Genomic DNA, 26502 nt, shown 5'->3' on the forward strand with positions numbered 1-26502 from the left:
GGCAGAGCTGTTATATGACCTCAGGTTGTTCATGTGGAAAGGTTTCCAACGTAATTATGGCCACACGACAGGAATTATTTAAAATTTTAAAGGTGTATTTGTTTTTAATATATCTTAAAGAGTAACACATGCAAAAAAAGACAGGTAATATATGTGAAAGCTTAGCTTCTCTTGTAGCTACACTATAACATTTCCTATTTGTGTGGTTGCACTACTTAACAGTGATGTTGCTATTGGCTCACTACATCACGTGTCCTATGCTCTGAATATCTGCTGTCATTGGCTGGTGAGATAACGTGATGTGAGCTAAGATTAGCTGACAAAAGTGCGTCTCGATTTCAATGCTTCAGAAACTAACATGCTGTGTTTGGTGGAATTCATATTCATACTTTCAAAATACGAGAATATCAGTGTACATGTTGCTGTGCATCACAGATTTTTCCAAAATGCATTGTTTTATTTCTGGGTTTTGTTTCATCAAGTACTGGGAAGTCATACACCAGTGTATAAAACATTTACCATTCAAAGGACTATTTAGTTTTACAGCTCCAAGGGATCGTATACTGCCACTTACCACAGAAAATGTGTATTTTTACCTGGGGAGAAAGTGTATTTTTAACTGGAAAATCTGGGATTTTTTTTTTCCTTATCTGCATTTACACCCTGATATCTGATTGGAATAAAGGACATTGCACTAACACACTTGAGTTGTGGAAATCAGATGGAAAAAACTGCAAGTTCTAAAAGAATGTGTAAATTACAAGAGATTTTTTTTTTTACTCTCATGTATGTGATTTGATGACAAAGAAACACGAACTGAAAGAAGAAAAATAGACAAATTTGCTGCCACTCGTCCTTTCTTGCAGCTGTTTGTTCTCAACTGTAGAAATTCATACAACCTGGAGACGTATGTGACTACTGATGAGACACTGGAGGCTTTCCGTGGGTGTTGCATTACATTACTAGTAAGCCTGGAAAGTATGGAACCAAGAGTTTTGCTATCTGTGGCTCAAAAACAGTTTTTACAAGTACCTTGGAAGTATACTGTGGAAAACAAGAACATGGCCGCTATCAGACCTCAAACAAGCCAAGTGACATAGTGATGCTCCTGTTTCCTGACTCTGAAACTAGAAATTGGAACATGTCATGTTGGAACCCCATTATCTGAGGCTTCTTTGTTTTATCATAAAGTTTTGATAGTTCATTCATTGGAGACAGCAATAACATACATGTATGTATGCATGTATGACGTGAAAGAGAAGCAATGACTAATGTGTGTGTTTTTCTACTTCATGAATGTAGCAGGAATCAATGCACAGATTGTTTATTCGTAACAAAGATTACGCAAGAACAATTTTTTTTAAGGCTCTGGCAATGCCACTGATGAAAGATCCAAAATAATGTGCTTGGATGGTGACATTTCAGCCCTCGGAAAAGGAAGACGTATGTCAGTCTACTTCTCAAGGATAAGCAAACAAGAAACATGGGAGGTGTGTAACTTGCAGGTGAACAAAAGATGTATTAACAATCATTACACTTAATACATGCAAAAAGTTAGTTTGTAAGAAACATGTGACAGTTGCTTACACTTGCAACAACTAAATTCTTTATTCAACTGAGGCTTATATTCATGAGGCCTGAAATGTAGGGAACATGTACTAAACTGGAAAACAGAGTACGTAAACCTCAAGTGAAACACTTTGAATTAACTTTTCATGAAATATTTAAATACTATTCTAAAAAAGTTCAAAGTTCATAAAAACATGCAATTAAAGCAATAGTATCCACAAAATAAACACCATTTTTTCAAGGTATGTAATCGTTCATGTAAATTATGTTATTAGGTATAAAATACACTGCATGCCTGTTCAACTAATGGAAACTTGGTGCACCTACTCAAGGGTTAACTATAAATCAAACCAATTAAGTAATAAACTTCAACATTATCAGGTGGACACTCAAATGATATTTGTGTCGTTTATCAAATCAGGGTACATAAACTAATAAGATCTTTAACGAAATGTTGGTCGTGTATTATGAGGATCATTATTTACCAGTAACCAAGTTTCATGGTCCACTTATTTAAAACTGTTAAGTCCAAACCTGTATATTCTCAACACGCAGAGTTGCATTTGCAATATCCGCATTTGCACAGCGTAATCGACCACCATATGCCAAGTGATTGGCAAGTTTTACAATGGCACGATTCATACGATATTGCAAGTCAAGTATTACTGTTGCTCCCAGTCCATCCAGTCGAGTAAACAGACTCTCATCAAGACCGAGCTGCCTGCGCAATAAACAGAACAAACACAAGAAAATTAAGGGTGTTACTAACAAAATGTATTTCATACATAAACACAAGGTATGTCTGAATTTAATAATTATACATCCAATGCTAACAAACAGATCTTGCATACTGTATAAACCCGCTAAGTCCCTACCAACAACTTTGACCTTCATCACTTCAATCACACAACATAATAATGTACAAATGTACAAATAAAAGAGGTAAAGTAAATCAGAAATACAAGCCAAATGTGACAAGTTGAACGTAATCATTCTACATGTATATATTACCTCCAATTAGATACTTCAAGCAAGTAACTACACACAATGTATGTGATATACATAAGCTTCTTGCTCGTGCTAAGAGCAAGAGCATGGTAAGAGACGCAAATTGTCTAGACTCAAGTTGATTAGCCATTTCAGTGCCATGTGGAACTATGTCATTCTACAACAAAACCAGTATCATTCAGAACATTCCCAAATGTCAGAACAAATCAGGTAATTTTGCATTGTCTGGAGGTGGAATCTGTGTTACTTGAAAACCTGTATACCTGTACATGTAGTGGTGCAGGACTTTTAATGATGTCTACAATGTCTCTTCCTCCTCCAAGAGTGTTCCTTAAGAAGGCCGACATTAAGCACTCTTGCTATCATTGAGTGTTGTTTGTTAAAATACTCAAACTTTATTCATATAATAAGGAAAGGGCAACCACCCACCCAAAGCAGACCGAAGCACTGAGCTCAGAGACATATAACAGAAAACAGCTTTCACACAAGTTTTCGAGCTATTGCTACTACTCATCCCTCGAACAAACAACTTAGGAGCACACTTCTTGTCACTCAGTATTATCCTTGTCATGAATGTATTAATCATCCACTGTGACACGGCTATGGCTTCCTAAAATCATGCCCTGAAACGAGGTCCATTCTCTCTGACACTTTGCCCACCACACTTAGAATAGGTTTCCGTTGCCCTCCCCATCTCCGCAATATCCTTTCAAACACTATGCTCTCTCTGCACCCATCTCCCTATCCAATGACTCCTACCCCTGTGACTTGCCCCACTCACCCTCCTACCACCACCTGTACCAGCCCCGTAACTGGGCTAACATATACTACCAAAGGGATGGTCACCTGTGAAACGACACATCATATATGAGCTGCTATGAATAGGCAGAGGGTGTAAACTGGCAACATCAGTATCCTGTTGCAAAGCATTCTCTACAACATGACAGTCATGACCTTGGTGCCTGTTCCACCAGATGTGCCATCTGGATTCTTTCTACAGACACCGGGTGGAAACTGGTACTACAATGTGTCCTTGGTTCTTGTCATCCACTTGGCCTTAATTTGCATTTATTTCTTCAGTTTCAGCATTTCTTTACAGTAACTATTCATGTTTTCAGTCCCTTTTTGTTTTCTGTCTTTCATTTTCTGATCTATCAATTTTTCACCGTCTGCTCGCACCCATATCACCTACAATGTATTTAGCTTTCCCCCTCTTATTAATTTTTGCAGTATGTTCTGGCAGTCCTGTCTTGCGTATTGTCCTGCCTTCTGCCTTTATGTTCTCAAGTTTTCAAATCTTGTCTGGTACAGTCCTCAACCACAAATCTTTCCTTCTTATCCTGTACATTACGTCTCCCCTGACCTGGAGTTCTGGCCGACTTTTATGAAATCTACTCCTTTTCCTAAGCCTCAACAGTCCTTTTCCTTCACCCCTCTTCCTTCTGCTTCACCCCTTCTGCCGGAGGAAGGAACCATAGGCTCTGAAAGCTTGCAGACTTAAATACCTTCAAATGTGTGTTCTCCTGCAGCTGCTTGGTGAGTTGATTTCTTACCTATCCAAGAACAATATACGAAGATATTTTCTATGATTGTGTTGTGTACCCATGAACAATAGTTGGGAAACATACTGTCTTTAACAGGTTGTAAAATTCAATTACGTCCATAAATTTTGGTTTCTCTGGAGAAATAGCCACAGAATCAACTTCATGTCTTAAGAACCAAGTGTACAACAACATCAGCATTGACACAGCTAATGAAATGTTTGTTGAAGAAGTCCATATACGGTGAATAACTTTTTAATCAAAGATTTCATTATTGAGGTGAGCAAGGAACTCTGACAAAAAACTTTCATTTCCAGTAACCATTAATTTTTGACAAACATGGCTCAAAGAAAAACTAGAGTAAAAACTTTTCAGAAAAATTAACAGATTGCTAAGATTTTATATTGAAGAGCTTATCCTTTGAGTGTGATTGAGATGTCAGAATGAAACATAATCTGACTGACACTTAAGCAGTAGCTAAGCATACCTTAAATTTCACACTGACAGTTTCACAAAAGCTACATGGAGAAACAAATCCCAACTTTCCAGCACTCATTAATCCAAACATCCAACAAATTCACCGCAAATAGCATCTATCTCATGGGGGCGTTTGGTTGCCATGCACATCCACACTTCATCAATGTGATGCCAATATTCAATATATAAAAAGAAGAAAGAATTTGCTTTCTGAACATGCTATCATTTCTTAGGATAATTTTTCCTCATCAAAAATAGATATTTAAGTTCTGTCATCACTAAATACAAACAAAAAAAGATGATGACTTCTCTTTTTTTTAATAAATTAGCGTGAGACTATTTTTTCACCTAGAAGTGTGTGCTTACACTGTAACAAGTTTCATCAAACTCAATCAACTCATTGACAGTGGTCAAGCAGTTAACTACTGTTTACAGAGTTGTGTGGATACAACTGGGTTCTACACTGAAGACACACACATTTAGTAGGTATAAAAATTGCAGCACCAGTCTTGTTTATTTTATGTTTACCATTTAAGATATATTCCAATGGAGTGCACAAATACATCTGTAGTGAACTGCTGAGCAACAGTTAGTGTGTTCACTGATTCTGATAAAATTTGTCACAGCCGTAAGTCACATGGACCAAAATAATTTTTTTATATTTACTTTTACTACTTAATGTATTTTTGCTGTTCGCTACACTCTTCTCATGAAAGTTCAGCCATATGAGATTTTGCTTGACACTTACATGTAATGTCTGTAGATAAATTTCCCTTGTGACATGTTAGACCTGTTACCACCAGCTCCCCCACAGTATTCCACTGGTATAATTTTTCTGTCTTTTACTCCTTCCACTGGATAACAGCCAATTTCTATTTGCAAATTCCTTTAGTCGCACTACCTTTTTTTACAAATCACTGTTTATCCAATTAGGGTACCATTACAAAAAACAATTTCTCACTATTCTGGACAAAGAAAAATCCAGCCATCTTATACATAATACTGATTACTGTTTTGATAATACTATACTGAAGAGCTAACACAAAAATAACTGATTTCCCTGACAGAGGAGGCTGGAGGAGGCGAGGGTATACATGTTTGTGCACTTCATTCAAAAATGAATATATACCATCAGAGGAAATGCCCTTACCGCTCTCAAGAAGAAGAAAACTACGTTAACGAAGTATTCAAAAGACAGTCATGAATGCTTTTCAGACACAGTCTATTGCATTTTAACAAGATATTTAAAAAATCCTACCTTTTTATTTATCTAAAAACAAAGATGATGTGACTTGCCAAACGAAAGTGCTGGCAGGTCGATAGACACACAAACAAACACAAACATACACACAAAATTCAAGCTTTCGCAACCAATGGTTGCTTCATCAGGAAAGAGGGAAGGAGAGGGAAAGACGAAAGGATGTGGGTTTTAAGGGAGAGGGTAAGGAGTCATTCCAATCCCGGGAGTGGAAAGACTTACCTTAGGGGGAAAAAAGGACAGGTATACACTCGCGCACACACCCATATCCAACCGCGCATACACAGACACAAGCAGACATTTGTAAAGGCAAAGAGTTTGGTAAGTCACATCATCTTTGTTTTTAGATATATTTTTCCCACGTGGAATGTTTCTCTCTATTATATCCATACCTTTTTATTTATATTCATACATGTAATTTGTATTACCTAGCTTTCAAAGAAGTCACAACTGGTGGCAGCTGCTGTGGATCACCAACAAGAATGAACCGTTCACAGAGAAGTAATGGCCTCATCAGCATTACCTGCAGGGTCTGAGTGCTCTCATCAACTAAGCACACAGAAAATCGCCGGCCTGTCAGCAAAGGGCTATTTGTACCCAAGCACGTAGATCCAACAATTAGCTGTTCAGGACAAGATGATGATAAGCATGAATAAAAGATCACATTACATTACATTAGATTTGTAGACAAACTTCCAAATCTCTCACCTTGTTTCAGATGACAACAAAATTTGATTTAATATGCAATAGCAAAATGGTAACACAGTTACAGCAGCCTACAACTGCAATAATAAATTATAACAACATACTATTTCTTTCTCTTAATTGAGAACATTTGTAACTAAGAAAGTAACTTTTATTGAGTAAGGTGTTAATAAATGTGAAGCTCAATCTCAGATTGGGCAACAGGGAAGGGAATCTGCATATTACTCTCAAAAGAACTATCCCAGCATTCACATCAAGAAATTTAAATAACAGCTGGATGGCTTTAAAATGGTCGAAATGTCAAACTGAAAATTCAGTAAGAATGATGGAATAACATTACCCATGAGCTTTTGTCACTAAGAATGCGCTCCAAGGCTGATGTTCATAAGAGAGTCAAATAGTTCATCACTAAAGCTGCACTTGGTTTTTTGGTGATCTCCATAAATTGTTCTAAGTAAAATCTTTGAACGGTTCATTCCATGAGGCCGAAACATATCTCTTCCCTCACCTTTGTCTAGTAGAAGCGACATTTCATAATCAGAAGATGATCAAATACGCAGTGATTACAAACATTTTAAATTATTGGGACTGAAGAAGATGAAAAACTTTGGTGGAAGCATTGGGGTCAGGATTTTCAGCAGAAACTCATAGGTGTTGTCTTCACAAAGTTGGTCATTGTTTATGACCCTGAAATGCAAAAATTTGTTTACACTGTTTATTTTCATTCTTTTATATCCTAAGGTGCAATACTTTGCTCCACTTGTGTTTATAAACATAAAACATTCTTTGTTTGAAAAAGGATGATTAAGAAAGATCTGCAATGTCAGTTTGTCAACTTTGTGAAGAGTGTGTCTGAATTGCAGTCCTGCCATGCACAGCACCAAGACAAGAGATGTAAAAGAGAGAGAAGGTGGTGGTGGTGGTGGTGGTGGTGGTGGTGGTAGTTGTAGTTGTAGTTGTAGTTGTAGTAGTAGTAGTAGTAGTAGTAGTAGTAGGAGGAGGAGGAGGAGGAGGAGCAGGAGAAATACAGCGTGTCCATAACTAAAATTCCAGTTTCAAATTACTGTAGAGAGAGAACCACTGCTTAGAATGACATCAAATTTGAACAGCATATTACTGATACAGGGGGAAAAGTCATAGGGGAAAAAAGTTAATGAAAATTTTACCAGTAGATGGTGTCTTAACATAATTGGGGTCGGCTACAAATGACAGATTATCTGAAATTCGAAGGCTATGGTTCGAGTAGCACATTACACCATCTGTACTGTTCAATGTGCTTGACTACACAACTTGGGCAATCAATAGTTGTGGCACTGTTAGTTAGGTACGCCCATCCACTACGGCAAGGTACCACATTGGAAGGGAAAAATCTGTTTTTAATTGTACTGAGGCTGAAAGTTGCATAAACAGCAAAATGACATCAGTTTCTAGTTGTCGTGAGACTAGTACAAGACATGTTCAATATGTTGTCCATTTTCTGCCACAAGTTGAAACTGAAAAACAACATGTTCCACAAAAGACTAGAATGTCTCAGGGGGATCATGTTCAGAATGTGTTGTGCAGCACATTTCTTCAATTCAGCAATATTCATAACAGGAACCCTGAACACAACATCTTTCCAATAAACCCACAGCCAGAAGTTCCACAGATCAATATCGGGTTATCTGGATGGCCAAGCTGTAGGGAAATTATGACTGATAATTCTATCATTTCAGAAAAACCTTTGCAGCGGCCATGTCACTAGCTGTACAAAGTGCAGAGGAGCACCATCTTACATAAAAATGGTCCTACCCATAGATCCACACTGTTGAAGGGTTGGAATTATGTTGTTGTGCAAAAGACTCACAGCATTTATCAATGATTGTATAGGTAACAGGACCTGCAGAACTCATCTCTTTGATAAAATATCGCCCTTAGATAAACAATGCCATGGACCCACACCACAAAGCCACCTTTGAAGAATGATGTAGTACTAATTAATGTGCATACAGGTTTTCTGTTGCCCATATTCTGCAATCCTGCATATCAACATGTACTTGGATATGGAAATGGGCTTTGCCTGTCCACAGAATGTTCCTTGGGCGTTCATTGTCCACTTCCATGCAAGCAAGAAATTCCAGAGCAAACATCTGCCTTGGTCACAGGTCAGCAAGAAGCATCTCCTGAACACGAGTGATTGCAAACCATTGCTCGGCCCCTCAGCAATGCTGTGGCCCCATCTTCAACTGACGTTAGATCAACTGCTTTCCCCCCCTCTGCCACACTGCACTTCAAAAGAACCTGTCTGTTCAAATTTTGTAATAATTTTCTACAGACTCTTAACAGACATTGGCCCAATGCCTTTTTTCATACCCTTGAGTGTCCGGGACTTCTGCAGGGCTAGTGGTGCACCGTCACCATCCTTGTAAAAGAACTTTACCAGCAGCATGCAACTGTTTCGACAGACAGTTACATTGAGTGTCTTGGATGCAAACTGAGAAACAGCTGTGTGCCATGCATCTGTTGAAGTGCCCTATTCTGACATTTAGATTACTATCTATTGGTCAAATTTTCATTAATTTTTTTTCCTCCGTGATGTTCCCCCCAGCAACAATAATATGTTGTTCAAATTAAGGATACACTGTATGTGATGAAAAAGCTTTTTCTTTTTCTTCCTTTTTTTAATAACTTTGATTTGATCTCTCTTTCTTTTAATATTCCTCGTCTTTTTTTGTGTTACTTATAAAACTACTCTATCTTTAGCATTATTAAATAATCATAGCTCTGCACAGTACATTCACAAAATCATACTTAACTGACCCTGGAATTGAGTCTCTTAGTAAGTTCTTCAGGTGTCTTACAACCCTTACTGAGCTCTGCTTCTGAAAAACAACGGAGTTCAGGATGGATGCGTTGTTCAGAACCCAGCCGCAGAATAGGCAAATTATGTTTCTTCAGACGAAGCAGCAAGTTGTCAACAGCTGAATGAGTGTTGCTTGTAATCAGCACTGAAGCACCACGTCCTACAAGGACGCGTACTAGAGATGCTAACATTTCAGTCTTTCCTGTGAAAGAATATTAATTCCAGAAGAGCCTTTATTTTATCAAAATTATAACAAAATTAACATAATCATAAGCCAACTAAGGGCAGGGGAAAGGTGACTATGTCCAACATCTAACTGCTGCTGTTCTTTGTTCCATGAGTGGGTGTTGTGGCCATAACTAAAATTTGTAATTCACAGTTTTGTGACAAGAAAAAAGTTGTGAACTCTATCGAGCATTTCTCCCTGAAAGGTAACAGCTTTCTTTTCATTGTAGGGGGTGGGGCTGTAGGAAGCGTGCAAACAATTTAACAATTTGATAGTAAGTTTTATTGTATACATACACATTTTTGAGCCTCTAAAGAGTCTAAAGGCTAAACAAATATAATTATCAGAATGAGATTTTCACTCTGCAGCGGAGTGTGCGCTGATATGAAACTTCCTGGCAGATTAAAACTGTGTGCCCGACCGAGACTCGAACTCGGGACCTTTGCCTTTCGCGGGCAAGTGCTCTACCAACTGAGCTACCGAAGCACGACTCACGCCCGGTACTCACAGCTTTACTTCTGCCAGTACCTCGTCTCCTACCTTCCAAACTTTGCAGAAGCTCTCCTGCGAACCATGCAGAACTAGCACGCCTGAAAGAAAGGATATTGCAGAGACATGGCTTAGCCACAGCGTGGGGGATGTTTCCAGAATGAGATTTTCACTCTGCAGCGGAGTGTGCACTGATATGAAACTTCCTGGCAGATTAAAACTGTGTGCCCGACCGAGACTCGAACTCGGGACCTTTGCCTTTCGCGGGCAAGTGCTCTACCAACTGAGCTACCGAAGCACGACTCACGCCCGGTACTCACAGCTTTACTTCTGCCAGTTGGTAGAGCACTTGCCCACGAAAGGCAAAGGTCCCGAGTTCGAGTCTCGGTCGGGCACACAGTTTTAATCTGCCAGGAAGTTTCACATCAGCGCACACTCCGCTGCAGAGCGAAAATCTCATTCTGGAAACATCCCCCAGGCTGTGGCTAAGCCATGTCTCTGCAATATCCTTTCTTTCAGGCGTGCTAGTTCTGCATGGTTCGCAGGAGAGCTTCTGCAAAGTTTGGAAGGTAGGAGACGAGGTACTGGCAGAAGTAAAGCTGTGAGTACCGGGCGTGAGTCGTGCTTCGGTAGCTCAGTTGGTAGAGCACTTGCCCGCGAAAGGCAAAGGTCCCGAGTTCGAGTCTCGGTCGGGCACACAGTTTTAATCTGCCAGGAAGTTTCAAATATAATTATAACTACAATTATAAAAATACTGTTGAAGCTCCAGACAGTTTGTTGCTCTGAATGGTGATTCAAGCTTCCCATGCATTTATTTACATTAAAATAATGTGCAATGTATAACAACAATTAAAAACAATAAATGTTACAAACTCTCTAACCAGAACTAACCTGTGCCTGGCATTCCACAAATAAGCAAGTAATTCCTGGAAGCGACTGATTTGCGAATTGCATTCAGTTGAGCAATGTTGAGGTGCTGCGTAATCGTCTTTTCTGAACCGCTCAAGCGTCCAATTTCTTCAGACGAAAATTCTGGCTTCGCCCTGGTAAATACAGTCTGAATTTTTAAAATGAAAAAATTAATATCTATCATTCTCAGAAAAACATTGCAAGAAATTATAACAGTTTCTGCATCTACTCACAACCATTAACATTACTCTTTCCAAAGAGTACTGTCACATCTTTCGATGATCAATCTAATTGCTTTTACTTTCATTGTTGCAAGTGGTGTATGATGTAAAATTACTTACATCTCAGCATCATATAACCAATATCAGTAAACGGTACAATTATTTGCTAAGCCACATGGGCAGTGCCAATCAGTTGCCTATTATTTTGATGTACTAATAAATGTTACAGCTTATGTGAAGGACATTGAAAGTGATCCCTGGCAACAAAAAGGTCAGAATAAGGTAATGCTGGGTGCACAAGCAGATGGTAGGAAGCCCCCCTCCCCTCCCACGGATTATTCTTCTCAAGAAAATGACAATGAAAGTAAAACTGCCTTTATGATTTATCTTTAGATGCCAAGGAGAGGGTTGGATGACAAATTATTTTATGCTACAAAGGTTGAAGGTTGTTTTGAACATAATATCAGTCTGTATTTTTAACAGAAGGAAGATGTTGCTGCTGGATTTTTTTCAGGGACTTCGTATCCAGAAAGTTAAGCAACTGATCACAAAGTACAGCACAGACCCGGTATTAATTCCTGGTGCCATGACCTCACAAGTTCAAATTACAGATGATGATGTGAATAGATCTTCTAACACTCACATTTCTGAGGAGACCATGCCCTCACTTTAGTTAGGGTAGTAAAGAGGATGGGGGGAGGGCGGGGTACCACGCACCTCAATATCCATACAGTATTAGCGGATTCTTATTTTCTGGGGCAGAATATCAAGCAAATCTATTACGAAAGGACTCAACAAGTGCTGCACATCCAATACTATGAATGGCTCAGAAGAGGGAATATTTTGCGTGGATTGCCAGGAAGGAAGAAATGCCATTAGGTTTACAAACAAAGTGGTGGTGGTGATGGTGATTCACAACAGTGATACAACAGATGACTAACTTGGATAATGATCAGGAAAGGAAGGGAAGATAAAATTAATGTATTCCCACATACCCATGGTCTATCTGCCCTTGAGCACTACCTCTCCCAACGCCCACCCGAAGATCTTCCAAAAACCTCGTTCCTTATCACACTTACCAACTTCATCCTCACCCATAATTACTTCACTTTTGAAGGCCAGACCTACAAACAAATCAGGGGAACGGCCATGGGAACCAGGATGGCTCCGTCCTATGCCAACCTCTTCATGGGCCGCATGGAGGAGGCTTTCCTGAAGACCCAACAGCTGCTTCCCCTGGCCTGGTATAGGTTATAGATGACATCTTTGTGGTCTGGACTCATGGTGAAGAAACACTCCTTAATTTCCTCCATAACCTCAACTCCTTTTCGAATCTGAATTTCACCTGGTCCTTCTCCAAAACCCAAGCCACCTTCCTGGATGTTGACCTTCATCTTGTTGAAGCTCACATCCACACCTCTGTCCATATCAAACCCACAAACAAACAACAGTACCTTCACTTTGATAGCTGCCATCCTTTCCACATCAAACGCTCCCTTCCCTACAGCCTAGGTATTCGTGGCAAACGTATCTTCTCCAGTGACGAATCCCTCAACAATCACACCAATAACTGGACCAGTGCTTTCCTCTCCCACAACTATCCTGCAGACCTTGTCCACAAACAGATTTCCCGAGCAATACATTCCTCCCCGTCCAACAACAATGTTCCTACCCCCAGACCACACAGAAGCATCCCCCTTGTCACCCAATATTATCCTGGCCTCGAAAACATCAACAAATTACTTCACCAGGGATATGACTTTCTCAAGTCAACCCCTGAAATGAGATCATCCCTTGACAAAATTCTCCCCACACCACCCAGAGTCGCCTTTCGTCGCCCCCCTAACCTCCGTAACATCCTTGTTAAACCCTACAATATTCCCAGACTACCTTCTCTACCCAGCGGTTCCTACCCCTGTAACCGAACCCGCTGCAAAACCTGCCCCATGCATCCCCCCACAACCACCTACTCCAGCCCCACTACTGGTAAAACATACACAATTCAAGGCAGGGCAACATGTGAAACTACACATGTCATTTATCAACTGACATGCCTGCACTGCACAGCCTTTCACATCGGCATGACAACAACTAAACTGGCTGAGCGCATGAACGGACACAGACGAACTGTCTGCCTAGGAGATGCCCAATACCCAGTAGCGGAGCATGCCCTCCAGCATAATTCTAGGAACCTAGGAACCTGCTACACCGTATGTGCCATTTGGCTTCTCCCACCCAACACCAGTCCCTCTAAACTGCGGAGATGGGAACTTGCACTCCAACACATCCTTTCATCCCGCCATCCCCCTGGACTGAACCTACATTAAACAACCTCACTCCCATTTACTCTTCAGTCTTCTCCTCTTTCCCTTTCCTCTTTAGCCATTCACGCATCTTTTCATCCTACATAGTTGTGTTTATCTTTATTCTATATACCTCTTTACTTCTGTATGCATCCTCTTTGGTCTGAAGCTGGCACAGTACTTACAGTAGAATATCTTTGGCTTCCCTCTGACAACCATGCCTCCATCCTTGCTACCCTCCCTATTTTCCTTTCCCTGTTGCTTCATAATCTGGGTTGTGAGTAACTGAATCTCCTTTCCCTTCTTCCCTTTCTTTCCCCTCTCTCCTCCGTGATGAAGGAACATTTGTTCCGAAAGCTAGGAACGTAAATTTTCGGTTCTGTTTTATGAGTATCTATCGGCTGTACTGAGCTGAGGTAAGTATTGGCCAGCCCCTCTATCTCTTTGTTAGTATTTGTATACCATCTCCTTTTGTTTATTTTGGTTTTACTTGTATTATCAAAATGTAGACAATCAATTAACAGCTCATTAAGTTGATAATAGTTACAACATTAACATTTATAGGCAGGTATTTCACAGCAATAAAACAGTTTGTAATTTTAATGTATCAGAATACATGAAAATGATATTTTCTGTAGGAGTGTCTTCAGGAAATTAAAAAAAAATTAATAAATAAAAAGGAACATTATCTTATATTCATGTTTGTCTTATATTCAGGTAAATATGGTACATCTTCCTTCCACTGCTCTTATCTATTGATAACTCTACAATACTGAACCTTCAGCTCTGGACCTAACACAACAGTTATCACAGCCTTTGGCAGGGGGTCTTCTATATGCCAGTTAAATGTTCCTAACAGTGTTTGAAACTGGAGTTTTGCATAGACTTTACGAAGCTGCAATAGCAGTATTACATCACAGTGCCATATGTGGTTTACCACATGGAGCAGAACTATGAACATTGATATTAAATTATTGGAATTAGCATGCATAAGTGATGGCCAGGTTGAAAACTTCAGCAGGTAATTGCTGAAGAGACAAGAGCATGAAGGTTGGCTTTTTCAGCCATCTACCTCCTGCTTAATAAAAGGAATTCGTTCTCAATACAGTCAGTTTATAATTAAGTGTTGATATCTTCAAATAACTGGAAAAGACAGAAAGGTAACTGCAATACTGCATGGCACATGGTGCTGGCAAGAGGCACATGTGCTGCACTTACACAGCGCCATGGTAGCGACTGCCATGCAAGGCAAGTAACTTAACACTGAAAGGAATATGCCTTCTGCTCCTCTCAGTCTCAACCAGACAGACATGAAAATACAAAGTGAGCCCCATAACAGCTCATCAACTGTGATCCTTTCTTTGTTTTTTTGCAGTGAGTTTTATTTGACACTGTATCCTGTAATCACAAACCAAACTCTCACTCTGTCATTCCACATAGACACAAGTATCAATTTAGTATCAGTTCAGACATAGCCAGAGTTACTGCTTGACAGAGGGGTTAACAGGGTTATTTTTCAAGTGGCATCAGAAAAGAAGCATGTCAAACTTCAGCAGCTTGTAATGTGGTGCCCCTTTGAAATACACTACTGGCCAGTAAAATTGCTACACCAAGAAGAAATGCAGATGATAAACAGGTATTCACTGGAAAATTTATTATACTAGAAATGACATGTGAATACATTTTCATGCAATTTGGTTGCATAGATCCTGAGAAATCAGTACCCAGAACAACCACCTCTGGCCGTAAGAACGGCCTTGACACGCCTGGGCATTGAGTCAAACAGAGCTTGGATGGTGTGTACAGGTACAGCTGACCATGCAGTTTCAACACGATACCACAGTTCATCAAGAGTAGTGACTGGCGTATTGTGACGAGCCAGTTGCTCGGCCACCATTGACCAGACGTTTTCAATTGGTCAGAGATCTGGAGAATGTGATGGCCAGGGCAGCAGTCAAACATTTTCTGTATCCAGAAAGGCCCGTACAGGACCTGCAACATGCGGTCGTGCATTATCCTGCTGAAATGTAGGGTTTCGCAAGAATCAATTGAAGGGTAGAGCCATGGGTCGTAACACATCTGAAATGTAACGTCCACTGTTCAAAGTGCCGTCAATGCAAACAAGAGGTGACCAAGATGTGTAACCAATGGCACCCCATACCATCACAATGGTGATACACCAGTATGGCGATGACAAATACACGCTTCCAATGTGCGTTCACCGCCATGTTGCCAAACACAGATGCGACCATCCGAAAAAATGACGTTTTGCCATTCGTGCACCCAGGTTCGTCGTTGAGTACACCATCGCAGGCGCTCCTGTCTGTGATGCAGCGTCAAGGGTAACTGCAGTCATGGTCTCCGAGATGATAATCCATGCTGCTGCAAACGTCGTCAAACTGTTCGTGCAGATGGTTGTTGTCTTGCAAACGTCCCCACCTGTTGACTCAGGGATCGAGACATGGCTGCACGATCCGCTACAGCCAAGCGGATAAGACTCCTGTCATCTTGACTGCTAGTGATACGAGGCTGTTGGGATCCAGCACGGCATTCTGTATCACCATCCCTGAACCCATCGATTCCATATTCTGCTAACAGTCATTGGATCTCGACCAACGCGAGCAGCAATGTCACGATACGATAAACCGCAATCGTGATAGGCTACAATCCGACCCTTATCAAAGTCGGAAACGTGATGGTACGCATTTCTCCTCCTTACACGAGGCATCACACCAACATTTCACCAGGCAAACTGCTGTTTGTGTATGAGAAATCGGTTGGAAACTTTCCTCATGTCAGCACTTTGTAGGTGTCGCCACCAGTGCCAACCTTGTGTGAATGCTCTGAAAGCTAATCATTTTCATATCACGGAATCTTCTTCCTGTCTCTTAAATTTTGCGTCTGTAGCATGTCATCTTCATGGTGTAGTAATTTTAAAGGCCAGTAGTGTATGTGGCATGATGGTGACAACAGAAGAGTACAGCCACATGTCTCAGTCCTCAAATCAAGTTAAATTAAATAGCTTGTTGAGTAGGGAATGTTCAAAACACTTCATGAAACGTATTTTTTGTGTGAAGTGTAATTGCTAGTTATACGAAAACTGTGCGAAAGTGAATTTGAAATTCATAAAAGAAGATCATCCATGCTTGTGTACGTATTATTTATGTATTGAACATGCTGACCTCTTAAACACAATTGACTCTAAGGAAAAAATTACTAAATCACTTCAAAGTGATACTGAAATGCTGAAAATAGAAATATTAACACTAAAAGTAGAAAATGTTAAAATTATTGTTGAAATAACTCTCTCTCTCTCTCTCTCTCTCTCTCTCTCTCTCTCTCTCTCTCTCTCTCTCTCTGTGTGTGTGTGTGTGTGTGTGTGTGTGTGTGTGTGTGTGTGTGTGTGTTGTAACGAGCAAAAAGAGAGGGAGGGGCAATGGGTTAAGACAAGGATCAAAATTTCGTGTGGCACGGCCAAGAGTGGAAAATAAAATGCTAAATTATGTCAGGATGAGGGATGAATTGGTATCAGTAGGAATAAATATAGCTGTCGGAGCAAAGAATCTGGGGCATCAGCTGGTGCACAACAATCCTTGCAGTCACAAAGTGTGCATTGTGTGTCAACAATCGTTGATACAGTGTGAGTCTGAACTAATTGCAGTGTGGAAGGCGATAAGTAAGCACAGGAAATAAGAGAAAGAATGGACAATGAAAACAGTAATGCTATACAGAAGAGTGCTGAAGGTCTCATAAATGCCTTCATAGATAGGCATTATCCCCCAAACCTAATCTGCAAACAGATCTCCCATGTCATTTCTCCTCATATTCCCAATCTAACATCTTGACCAGAAATGAGTGTCATCGTACCCGTGATACTTCCTACCATTCCTAAAGCGGTGTTCCATCGCCTACCCAACCTGCACAACATCCTAGTCCATCCCTATGCCAATCCCAGTCCCTTGCCACAGGTATCATATCCATGTGGAAGACCCTGGAGGGAGCGCTGTCCAATCCACCCAGCCAACACTTCCTATTCTAATCCTGTAACAAGTCTATACTACCCCATCAGGGACCAGGCCGCCTATGAAAGCAGCCTTGTCATTTATCGCCTCTGCTGCAGTCATTGCACAGCTTTTTATATTGGTGTAGCTACCAAGGTGTGCACCCGTGGTCTAGGGATAGCATCTTTGACTAGTAGTCAAAACGTCATCGGTTCTGGGTTCTAAACCTGCCACCACTTAAATTTTGACCAATAAACAGCATTAGCAGCTGAAGACTTCCAGCATAAGAAGTCCCCCTCATTCTGCCAACGACCCTGTCAAAGAGGGCACAGGAGCGGACAGAAGTTCTGGGCACTCCTTTGTCTTTGCGGTGGGAAACTGCCCCTAAAGGTGGAACAATCAGCAATGATCAACAGCATCAGGATGCAGAAGACAATGGAAATGACTGCATTATAGGCAGATAATGTGTATGTACAGGCCATGTGGCCTGTAATTGAAAAATGTGTCGTCATGATTTCTCCATTGGCTAAAGATTAAGAATAGTCCACCATTTGGCTCTCTGGGAAGGGACTGCCAAAGGGAAGAGGGTGGGATGACCATGAGAAAAAGATTGAATAACCAACGAAAGGATAATATTCTGTGAGTCAGGGTGTGGAATGTCGGAAGCTTGAATGTGATAGGGAAGCTAGAAAATCAGAAGAGGGAAATACAAAGGTTCAGTCTAAATATGGTAGTGGTCAGTGAAGTGGATTGGAAAGAAGACACGGATTTCTGGTCAGATGAGTATAGGGTAATATTGGAAATGAAAATGCTGTGTGGCTAGGGCCTTCCGTCACGTAGAGCGTTTGCCTGGTGCAAGTCTTTAGAGTTGACGCCACTTCGGCGACTTGTGTCATTCCTCCCTCCCCCCCATGTTTCTGTACATTTTTAACGTATTTGTGCATGGTGCATGGTGCATGTTTTCACATGGTTTCATGCAGTTTTGCACATTATTATGTATCTGCATGTGTTTCTGCTTGTCTTTAATTATTTTTTAGACATTATTTACACTTCTTTTCACTTATCCAGCTCTTCTCACAACGATCAACACCTATTTTGCCCATTTCTGCATCATTCCAGTTTACTTTACGCCAGCCTGTCACAATGGATCCCTCCTCCATCTTTCTGCACCAGTTCAGAAAAGTATTCCTTCCCTGGCTAAAACCCAGTTCCATGTACTGTTCCACAAATGCTGCCTACACCATGGAATCTCCCTGAACAACCTAAACATGAAGATTCCTTTCTTTTGATCCCACCCCTCCTTTCACAATGACCTACACATTTTCACATTCCATCAATTCCTGGTCCTCACAAACCTAGTACTGCGAAATCACATCTCCATAGTACAGGTATCCCTGAATTATCCCTGCCCCTCCACATTGTACAACTGCCGTGCAATCCCTTTCCACAAATCACATCTGTGAAATTGAATCCCTTGTTTTCCATCACCTCAAGGAACATTCCAGACCCGACTCCATAAATTATCCAACCTGTTGACATGCTACTGCAGCCTCGGGGCACCACAATCCAACCACTATTGTACCCACAGTGTTACTCCTTGTTCACCCCTCATAGCAACTAAACCCTGCCTAGCTGACCTTTTCAACTTACCAGATCTCCCAAAATGCCCTACCATCTCTACCAAAACCAGAGACAAAACATTACTAAAACACTTCCTATCCAAAAGCCTCACCTTCAGTCCCACACCAAAATTTAACCATTCTTCATTTATCAAAGACCTTCTGTCTTCCTCCCGATCCCTGCAATTGAAGCACTTCTTTGCCACCAATTCCTCCAACCAAAACCAACCTAAAACCAACACTGAACCCTGACTCTTCCCAAGATCCCTTTCTCAGAACACCAACTTTTCAGTAGAAGAAACAACTTGTGATCAGATCATCCTACCTGCAGACAAAGATTCCAACACAGGCATTATGAATCACAGTGACTACCAGGCAGAAGGCCTCCACCAGCTATCTGACTACTACACCTGTAAACTCTACCAGAGTGGTCCCATCCCAGAAGTACACCTCTGGCCGTAATAACGGCCTTGATACGCCTGGGCATTGAGTCATATACCCACATAACTTCTTGTGCCCTTCCCAGACCCTCGCTCCTGAATAAATTTGCCTCCTCACCGCTGTGACACCCTTCACACCCACCTTTAACATGCCCTCAAAATCTACAAACCCAACAATCCTGGATGCCCCATTGTGGCTGGTTATTGAGCCCACCCTGAAAGAATTTTGGCCCTCGTTTGTCAACACCTCCAACCAACTGTCTGTAATCTAGCCTCCCACATTACACACACCAGCCACTTCCTTCACCAACTCTTCGCCATCCCACCTCTTTACCTCCTGGATCTGTATTCACCACTGTTAACACCAGCTCCCTATACATCAACATCCCTCACGCTCACTGACTTACCATTCTTGAACTTTACCTTTCCCAGTGCCCTTCAGATTCCAAACCCACTCTCTCATTCCTCATACACCTTACTAACTTTGTCCCAACCTGTAACTACTACTACTTTGAAGGGAAGGTATATAAACAAATCGGCAGCACAGCCATGGGGACTTTCATGGTATCCTGTGCTAACCTTTTTATGGGCCATCTAGAGGAGACCTTCCTATCATGTCAAACACCAAACACTTAGTCTGGTTTAGGTTTGTTCACATCTCCATGATCTGAACTCAGGGCCAAGACACCCTATCTTCATTCCTTCACAACCTCAACACCTTTCTCTCATCTGCCATCTGTGAAAGTAGCCATGTCATTTACCAGCTCTGCTGCAATCACTGCACAGCATTTTATATTGGTATGACCACCAGGATGAACAGCCACCACCAAATTGTAGCCAAGAACGAAGTAGTCCACCCTGTGCTGCAACATGCAGCTGAACATAACTTGCTTCATTTCAAAGGCTGCTTCGCTACCTGACCAATCAGGATTATTCCTCCACCACCAGATTTTCTGAACTGCGCATATGGCAGTTACCCTTACAACACATTCTCTGCTGCCATAATTATCCTGGCCTCAAATATGGTAACATACTGTCCCACACCTTCCACTCAACATTTCCACCCCCTCTGTCCTATCATCTCCTCACCATTCTCGTCTCTCACCCCGTTTGTTTCTCACTCTCTGTTGGTGCACCTGCTGATCTTCCCCTGTTCCTCTCCATCTCCCTCCCCCACAACCACCTGACATTGCACCTGTTAGCGTTCTAGTCCCTGCACACTTCACCAGACAGCGTCTCTCTCTCTCACCCCAACCATACACTACTATCCCTAACCCTTCCCAGCCACCTCCAGATTGCTGCTTGCATCCCAAATGATAGTTGCATTCTGGCCCAAGATTCTGGAGTTGCCAGTTGTGCATGCATGATGTGTGCTTCCTTGTGTGTATGAACAATGTGTGCGTGTCTTTTGCTGATGAAGGCTGTGGCTGAAAGCTTTATGTACGTGTCTTTTAATAGTGCCTACCTGCAACTTAATGTGTCTTCTATATGATAAGTAGCGATCTATCTTTTCCTACACTGTGTATATTCCTAACTAGGTTGCCACTGTTATAATTCAGAAACTAAATTTCAAATTTTTTTTCTCATATTACATTTTTACAGCAAATGCTCCAATTCATGCATCCAACATCACCACAAAATTGACAGAAGGTCTACTCAAGTTGTAACCAACAAATCCTGCCCAGACATTAACCAAAAGCATTTTATGGTGACCACATACCAGAAAGTAATGGCAACATTAATATGCCAAGTGTTGCAGGTTGTTGACATTCAAAGCTTGAATCTTCTGTGCATGGTATGGATATAAACCATTTTCTTTCACAAAATTGCAAACAAACTAATTGTTTAATACGAATTTGTGAGCTGCAGTTCTGATACTGCTGTATCTCCATCAAATTCCGGAGTCCTCGTTTTATTCATTGTCCTGCATCAGACTTTTTGGTGCAAGCATGCCCGCTTCTGTCAACTGATTGGTCCACAGCCCTGAATGTGTTGACTGCTGTGTTGCAGCATGAGAGTAAGAGATACTTTCAGCACCCATTGCTGGAGAGGCCTCTCAGCTGTTGACTGAACTGCAACACTGATTCCTGCCCATATTGCAGCAGTTGCACATGCACTGGGTCACAAGGCACATATCATCTTTCAAGTGATTTGACTGCAATGAAGATGGATCAATCAGCTCAGGATCTCGCCGGCAGCTCTCATTTGTTCATCAACATCTATTCATACTCTCTGATCTTGAGTTTGTACATGAGCATGCTGCACCAACTAGTTGTTGCACCGCTCCCCTACCCCCTTCCACCCAGCACTACAGTTGCAATCAACAACAGAAAGAGAACCCCAGCAGCAAGGCCATGACTGCCAGCCACCACTGCAAATTCAGCATCAGCTACATCTGGCAGTACTGTGTTAGCCTAATGCCACCACCAGGTCTGGGCATTGTGGCACAATTCCACGGTACACCACAGCTGCTGCTGCTTTACGAGCCAGAGGTTGATGCCAGATAGCATTTACAGCTTTCATCACAGGCAATTTAGTAAAGTCCTGTGGTTAATAATGGACATTTTTTTAGCTGTTGGCACCTTGATGACTGATTCTTGACCAACTCAACTGCAGTCCAAACTGAAACACCTGGGTTGCGAGAGCAATACTATCCTGACAACAGAAGAATGGCCCTGCATCCCTTCAGTAGTTGCTGTATGAAAATCTATCTTTATGGCTTTTAACACTCTGTTTGGGAAATGCACTACATATTATCTTCTAGCACCCATAGCACTGCAGCCCACTGGCTTGTAAGCAATGTGAATATAAGCTAGCTCATTGCCTGTGCTCCTGTTCACAGTGAGTGTGGCATGGTACCGCACACGCCAACATGTTCATTGAACTGAGTTTCTCCTGGCGTATACAACTTTCAAATAACTTCCGGGAATTCAGCCAGGTAACACTTTCAGCGACCGCCGATATTTCGGCCTTGCCTTGAAAATGGCGGGGTGTTCTCCCGCCGAAATATCGGCGGTCGCTGAAAGTGTTACCTGGCTGAATTCCCGGAAGTTATTTGAAAATGTTCATTGAAGTAGAACAACCGTAACATAACACTACAGCAGCTTAGTTAGCCAAAAGTGCACTGTTAGATGTACCCAAACATATTCATCGTGACAAGCAGGAAAGTGAAAGTGTGCTGTCTTGCTGCGCATTAAAGCAGGTAGTATTTGATATTCTTGTGAAATACTAACATAATTCTCACTTGAGAAACGTTGATCCAATTCTATGTCACTAGATGGTGATTGCTGAAATCTTCTGTACTTTTATTGTGATTTTGCTTATGGTGTTGTGTGTGAATGCTGCACAAAAAATGAAATGAAATGATCCGTGTGGCATTGTTGGTCCTGAGGCCCCATCCAGAGAAGTTCAGCCACCAGGTTGCAAGTCTTATTTCAGGCGACACTGCATTGAACGACTTGCACATTGGTGATATTGAGATCATGGTGATGATAACTATCCCCAAACAGAGAAAATTTCCAACCTGGTCAGGAATCAAATCCAGGCTTGCTGCACGACGGGCAAACACGTTATCACTCATGTAAGCAGGTGGACAAAACTGCACAGAGAAGGTACACTATTGGCCATTAAAATTGCTACACCAGGAAGAAATGCAGATGATAAACAGGTATTCATTGGACAAATATATTAAACTAGAACTGACATGTGATTACATTTTCACACAATTTGGGTGCATAGATCCTGAGAAAACAGTACCCAGAACAACCACCTCTGGCCGTAATAACGGCCTTGATACGCCTGGGCATTGTGTCAAATGAGCTTGGATGGCGTGTACAGGTACAGCTACCCATGCAGCTTCAACACGATACCACAGTTCATTAAGAGTAGTGACTGGTGTATGTGACAAGCCAGTTGCTCGGCCACAATGGGCCAGACATTTTCAATTGGTCAGAGATCTGGAGAATGTGCTGGCCAGGGCAGCAGTCAAACATTTTCTGTATCCAGAACGACACGTACAGGACCTGCAACAAGGGGTCGTGCATTATCATGCTGAAATGTAGGGTTTCGCAGGGATCGAATGAAGTGTAGAGCCACGGGTAGTAACACATCTGAAATGTAACGTCCACTGTTCAAAGTGCCGTCTATGCGAACAAGAGGTGACCGAGATGTGTAACCAATGGCACCCCATACCATCACACCGGGTGATATGCCAATATGGCGATGACAAATACACGCTTCCAATATGTGTTCACCGTGATGGCGTCAAACACGGATGCGACCATCATGATGCTGTAAACAGAACCTGGATTCATCCGAAAAAATGACGTTTTGCCATTCGTGCACCCAGGTTCGTCATTGAGTACACTATCGCAGGCACTCCTGTCTGTGATGCAGTGTCAAGGGTAACCGCAGCAATGGTCTCCGAGCCGATAGTCCATGCTGCTGCAAACGTCATCAAACTGTTCGTGCAGATGGTTGTTGTCTTGCAAACGTCCCCATCTGTTGACTCAGGGATCGAGACATGGCTGCACGATCTGTTAAAGCCATGCGGATAAGATGCCTGTCATCTCGACGGCTAGTGATACGAGGCTGTTGGGATCCAGCACGGCATTCTGTATTACCCTCCTGAACCCACCGATTCCATATTCTGCAAAAAGTCATTGGATCTCAACCAACATGAGCAGCAATGTCACGATATGATAAACCGCAATCGCGATAGGCTACAATCCGACCTTTATCAAAGTCAGAAACATGATGATACGCATTTTTCCTCCTTACACGAGGCATCACAACAATGTTACACCAGGCAACGCTGGTCAACTGCTGTTTGTGTATGAGAAATTGGTTGGAAACTTTCCTCATGTCAGCACGTTGTACGTGTCGCCACCGGCGCCAACCTTGTGTGAATGCTCTGAAAAGCTAACCATTTGCATATCACAGCATCTTCTTCCTGTCGGTTAAATTTCGCGTCTGTAGCATGTCATCTTCGTGGTGTACCAATTTTAATGGCCAGTAGTGTAATATTAGGACTATGAATTACTCTTACTTACCAGAAAAGAAGGAAAAATGCTCATGTACTTTTGTCCAGAAAAAATAATGGCTAATATTTATTTAGACCTATCGAAACCAAAGTAAAATTATTGAAATGAGTGAGAAACAACGAATGTGACTCCTAAGTGGTTTGCTTGTAGTTCTCATTTCAAAGAGTAACTTAGAATTATTTATCATTACCAATAAACAAGACCAAATTCCAGGAGAAAGATGGTCTCTGAGACAAGGATCAGTTTCTCATTTACTACCCAGTTCAACGAAAAACATTTCCAAAACATTTTGCAGGAAAGATTGTAAACTGGAAGTACATAATAATTGTGATGTTTGACAGTCTTTCTTCTGTCCAAGATAGTGTACAGAATCAGCAGGTTCCACACGCAGCAGTAGTTTCATTAAAAACACACTGAATTTGGGGAACTAGAAGCACAGCGATTACAAAAGAGACTGAGCTCAGTCACTACTATAATTAATCTCAGTGAAAGCAGCTCACAGACAAAAAGCAGAAGATGACTCAAATCTCCTAGATCATTCTAAATCCAGTAAAAAATAGAAAATCATAGATGATGTAACATTAAAGGAATTGAAAATAGTGAGGGAATACAGTATTACAATGTTACCTCCTGACAAAGCCCTCTCAAAAATGACACACTCAAGGGATACAGATAGTGTCTCACACAAGAATGATTGCAGTTCCTTTGGAAAGAATCCCCAAAGTTGGTTATGATTCTCAAAAGCCCATATGAAATTTATACAAATGCTTTTGTGAGCTAATTCTTGATGAAGTGGCAAAGTTCAATGACACTTCACTGAATGTTGATCGTTTTGCCAATTTAGGGAAAATAATCCGAATTATTGTAAGAATGAACTTGCAGATCATACTCTAGTGTTTATGGTTGTTCACGTACTGCACCATTGGATTCAATCTTTTGCCATGCATGCATGCCACAAAATAACTAACGACTACATTGCTTTGCAAATAATAGGGATCCAGCTAGAACAAGCTGAAACAAGAATTATTGCATTCACTTCAGATGGCAGCCACTAAAAAGGTCTGGGCATGTCTAGGAATTAGAGGCATAGAACTTAAAGTTATTTGTTATATATAAAATCTAATTAAAGAAACAAGAATAATGTGGGCATTTTCGGATGCCACTCAATGTAATAAAGTGCATAAGAACTAATTTTTGTGATAAAACTGGTGTACTTTTTAATTATGAGATGATCAAATCAAATTTCTATTAACAATTTTATCAACAAGAGGTTCCCCAGAGCTCATCTGACTGAAATTTTGCAGCATGTTAACCTCCATTTAATTGGATATGACATTTCAGTGAATGAACTTAAAATTAGTTTTGCAGGAATTCAGTTGCCAACACCACTAATTTTTTCAGGGAAGTAAATGCTGTAGGATTTGAACTTGGAAAGTTTGTGGAATCATTCAAATTGAATATGAACAATTTCATACACACAGTTAACTCATTTTTCTTTTCCGTGATAGTCCTTTGTATAAGAGCCTATAATACTGTCAATGACAAACTGAAACTGAATATACAGGGTGTCCCACGAGGAATGGGCAACACTCAGACATATGACAGCAATGACTATTTGGAAAATTAAACAAGCACTCTATAATGCATACAGTGAGAGCTACAAGCACTTGCTCAGTAGAAGAGATGTGTTTCACAGTAGTAAAGATCAAAAGTGTTCATAGTTCTTAACAGTATGCATTTTACAACCTTTATTTACTAGACTTTTTTGTTTGAATGTTTTTTGTTTTTTTGTTTTTTGTCATATCCGTTAATACTGATCATTCCACTTTGGACACCCCATGTAAACATGATT

At 41.2% G+C, this 26502-nt stretch overlaps 1 protein-coding gene across 1 annotated transcript in view; it reads right to left on the bottom strand.

Moving 5' to 3' along the window:
* The window catches only part of LOC126419214 (DNA replication ATP-dependent helicase/nuclease DNA2-like), a 155257-nt gene that overhangs the window by 16261 nt on the left and 112494 nt on the right, over nt 1-26502 (bottom strand). Inside the window, exons 13-16 of the mRNA XM_050086349.1 lie at nt 11007-11158; nt 9358-9602; nt 6282-6475; nt 2104-2290 (exon numbers count right to left, since the gene is read on the bottom strand). Of these exons, the coding sequence (XP_049942306.1) occupies nt 2104-2290; nt 6282-6475; nt 9358-9602; nt 11007-11158 (778 nt within the window). The remainder of the gene's footprint in view (nt 1-2103; nt 2291-6281; nt 6476-9357; nt 9603-11006; nt 11159-26502) is intronic.

This window comes from Schistocerca serialis, chromosome 9 (genome assembly GCF_023864345.2).
Source record: "Schistocerca serialis cubense isolate TAMUIC-IGC-003099 chromosome 9, iqSchSeri2.2, whole genome shotgun sequence".
In the NCBI taxonomy this organism is placed as follows: Eukaryota; Metazoa; Arthropoda; class Insecta; order Orthoptera; family Acrididae; genus Schistocerca; species Schistocerca serialis.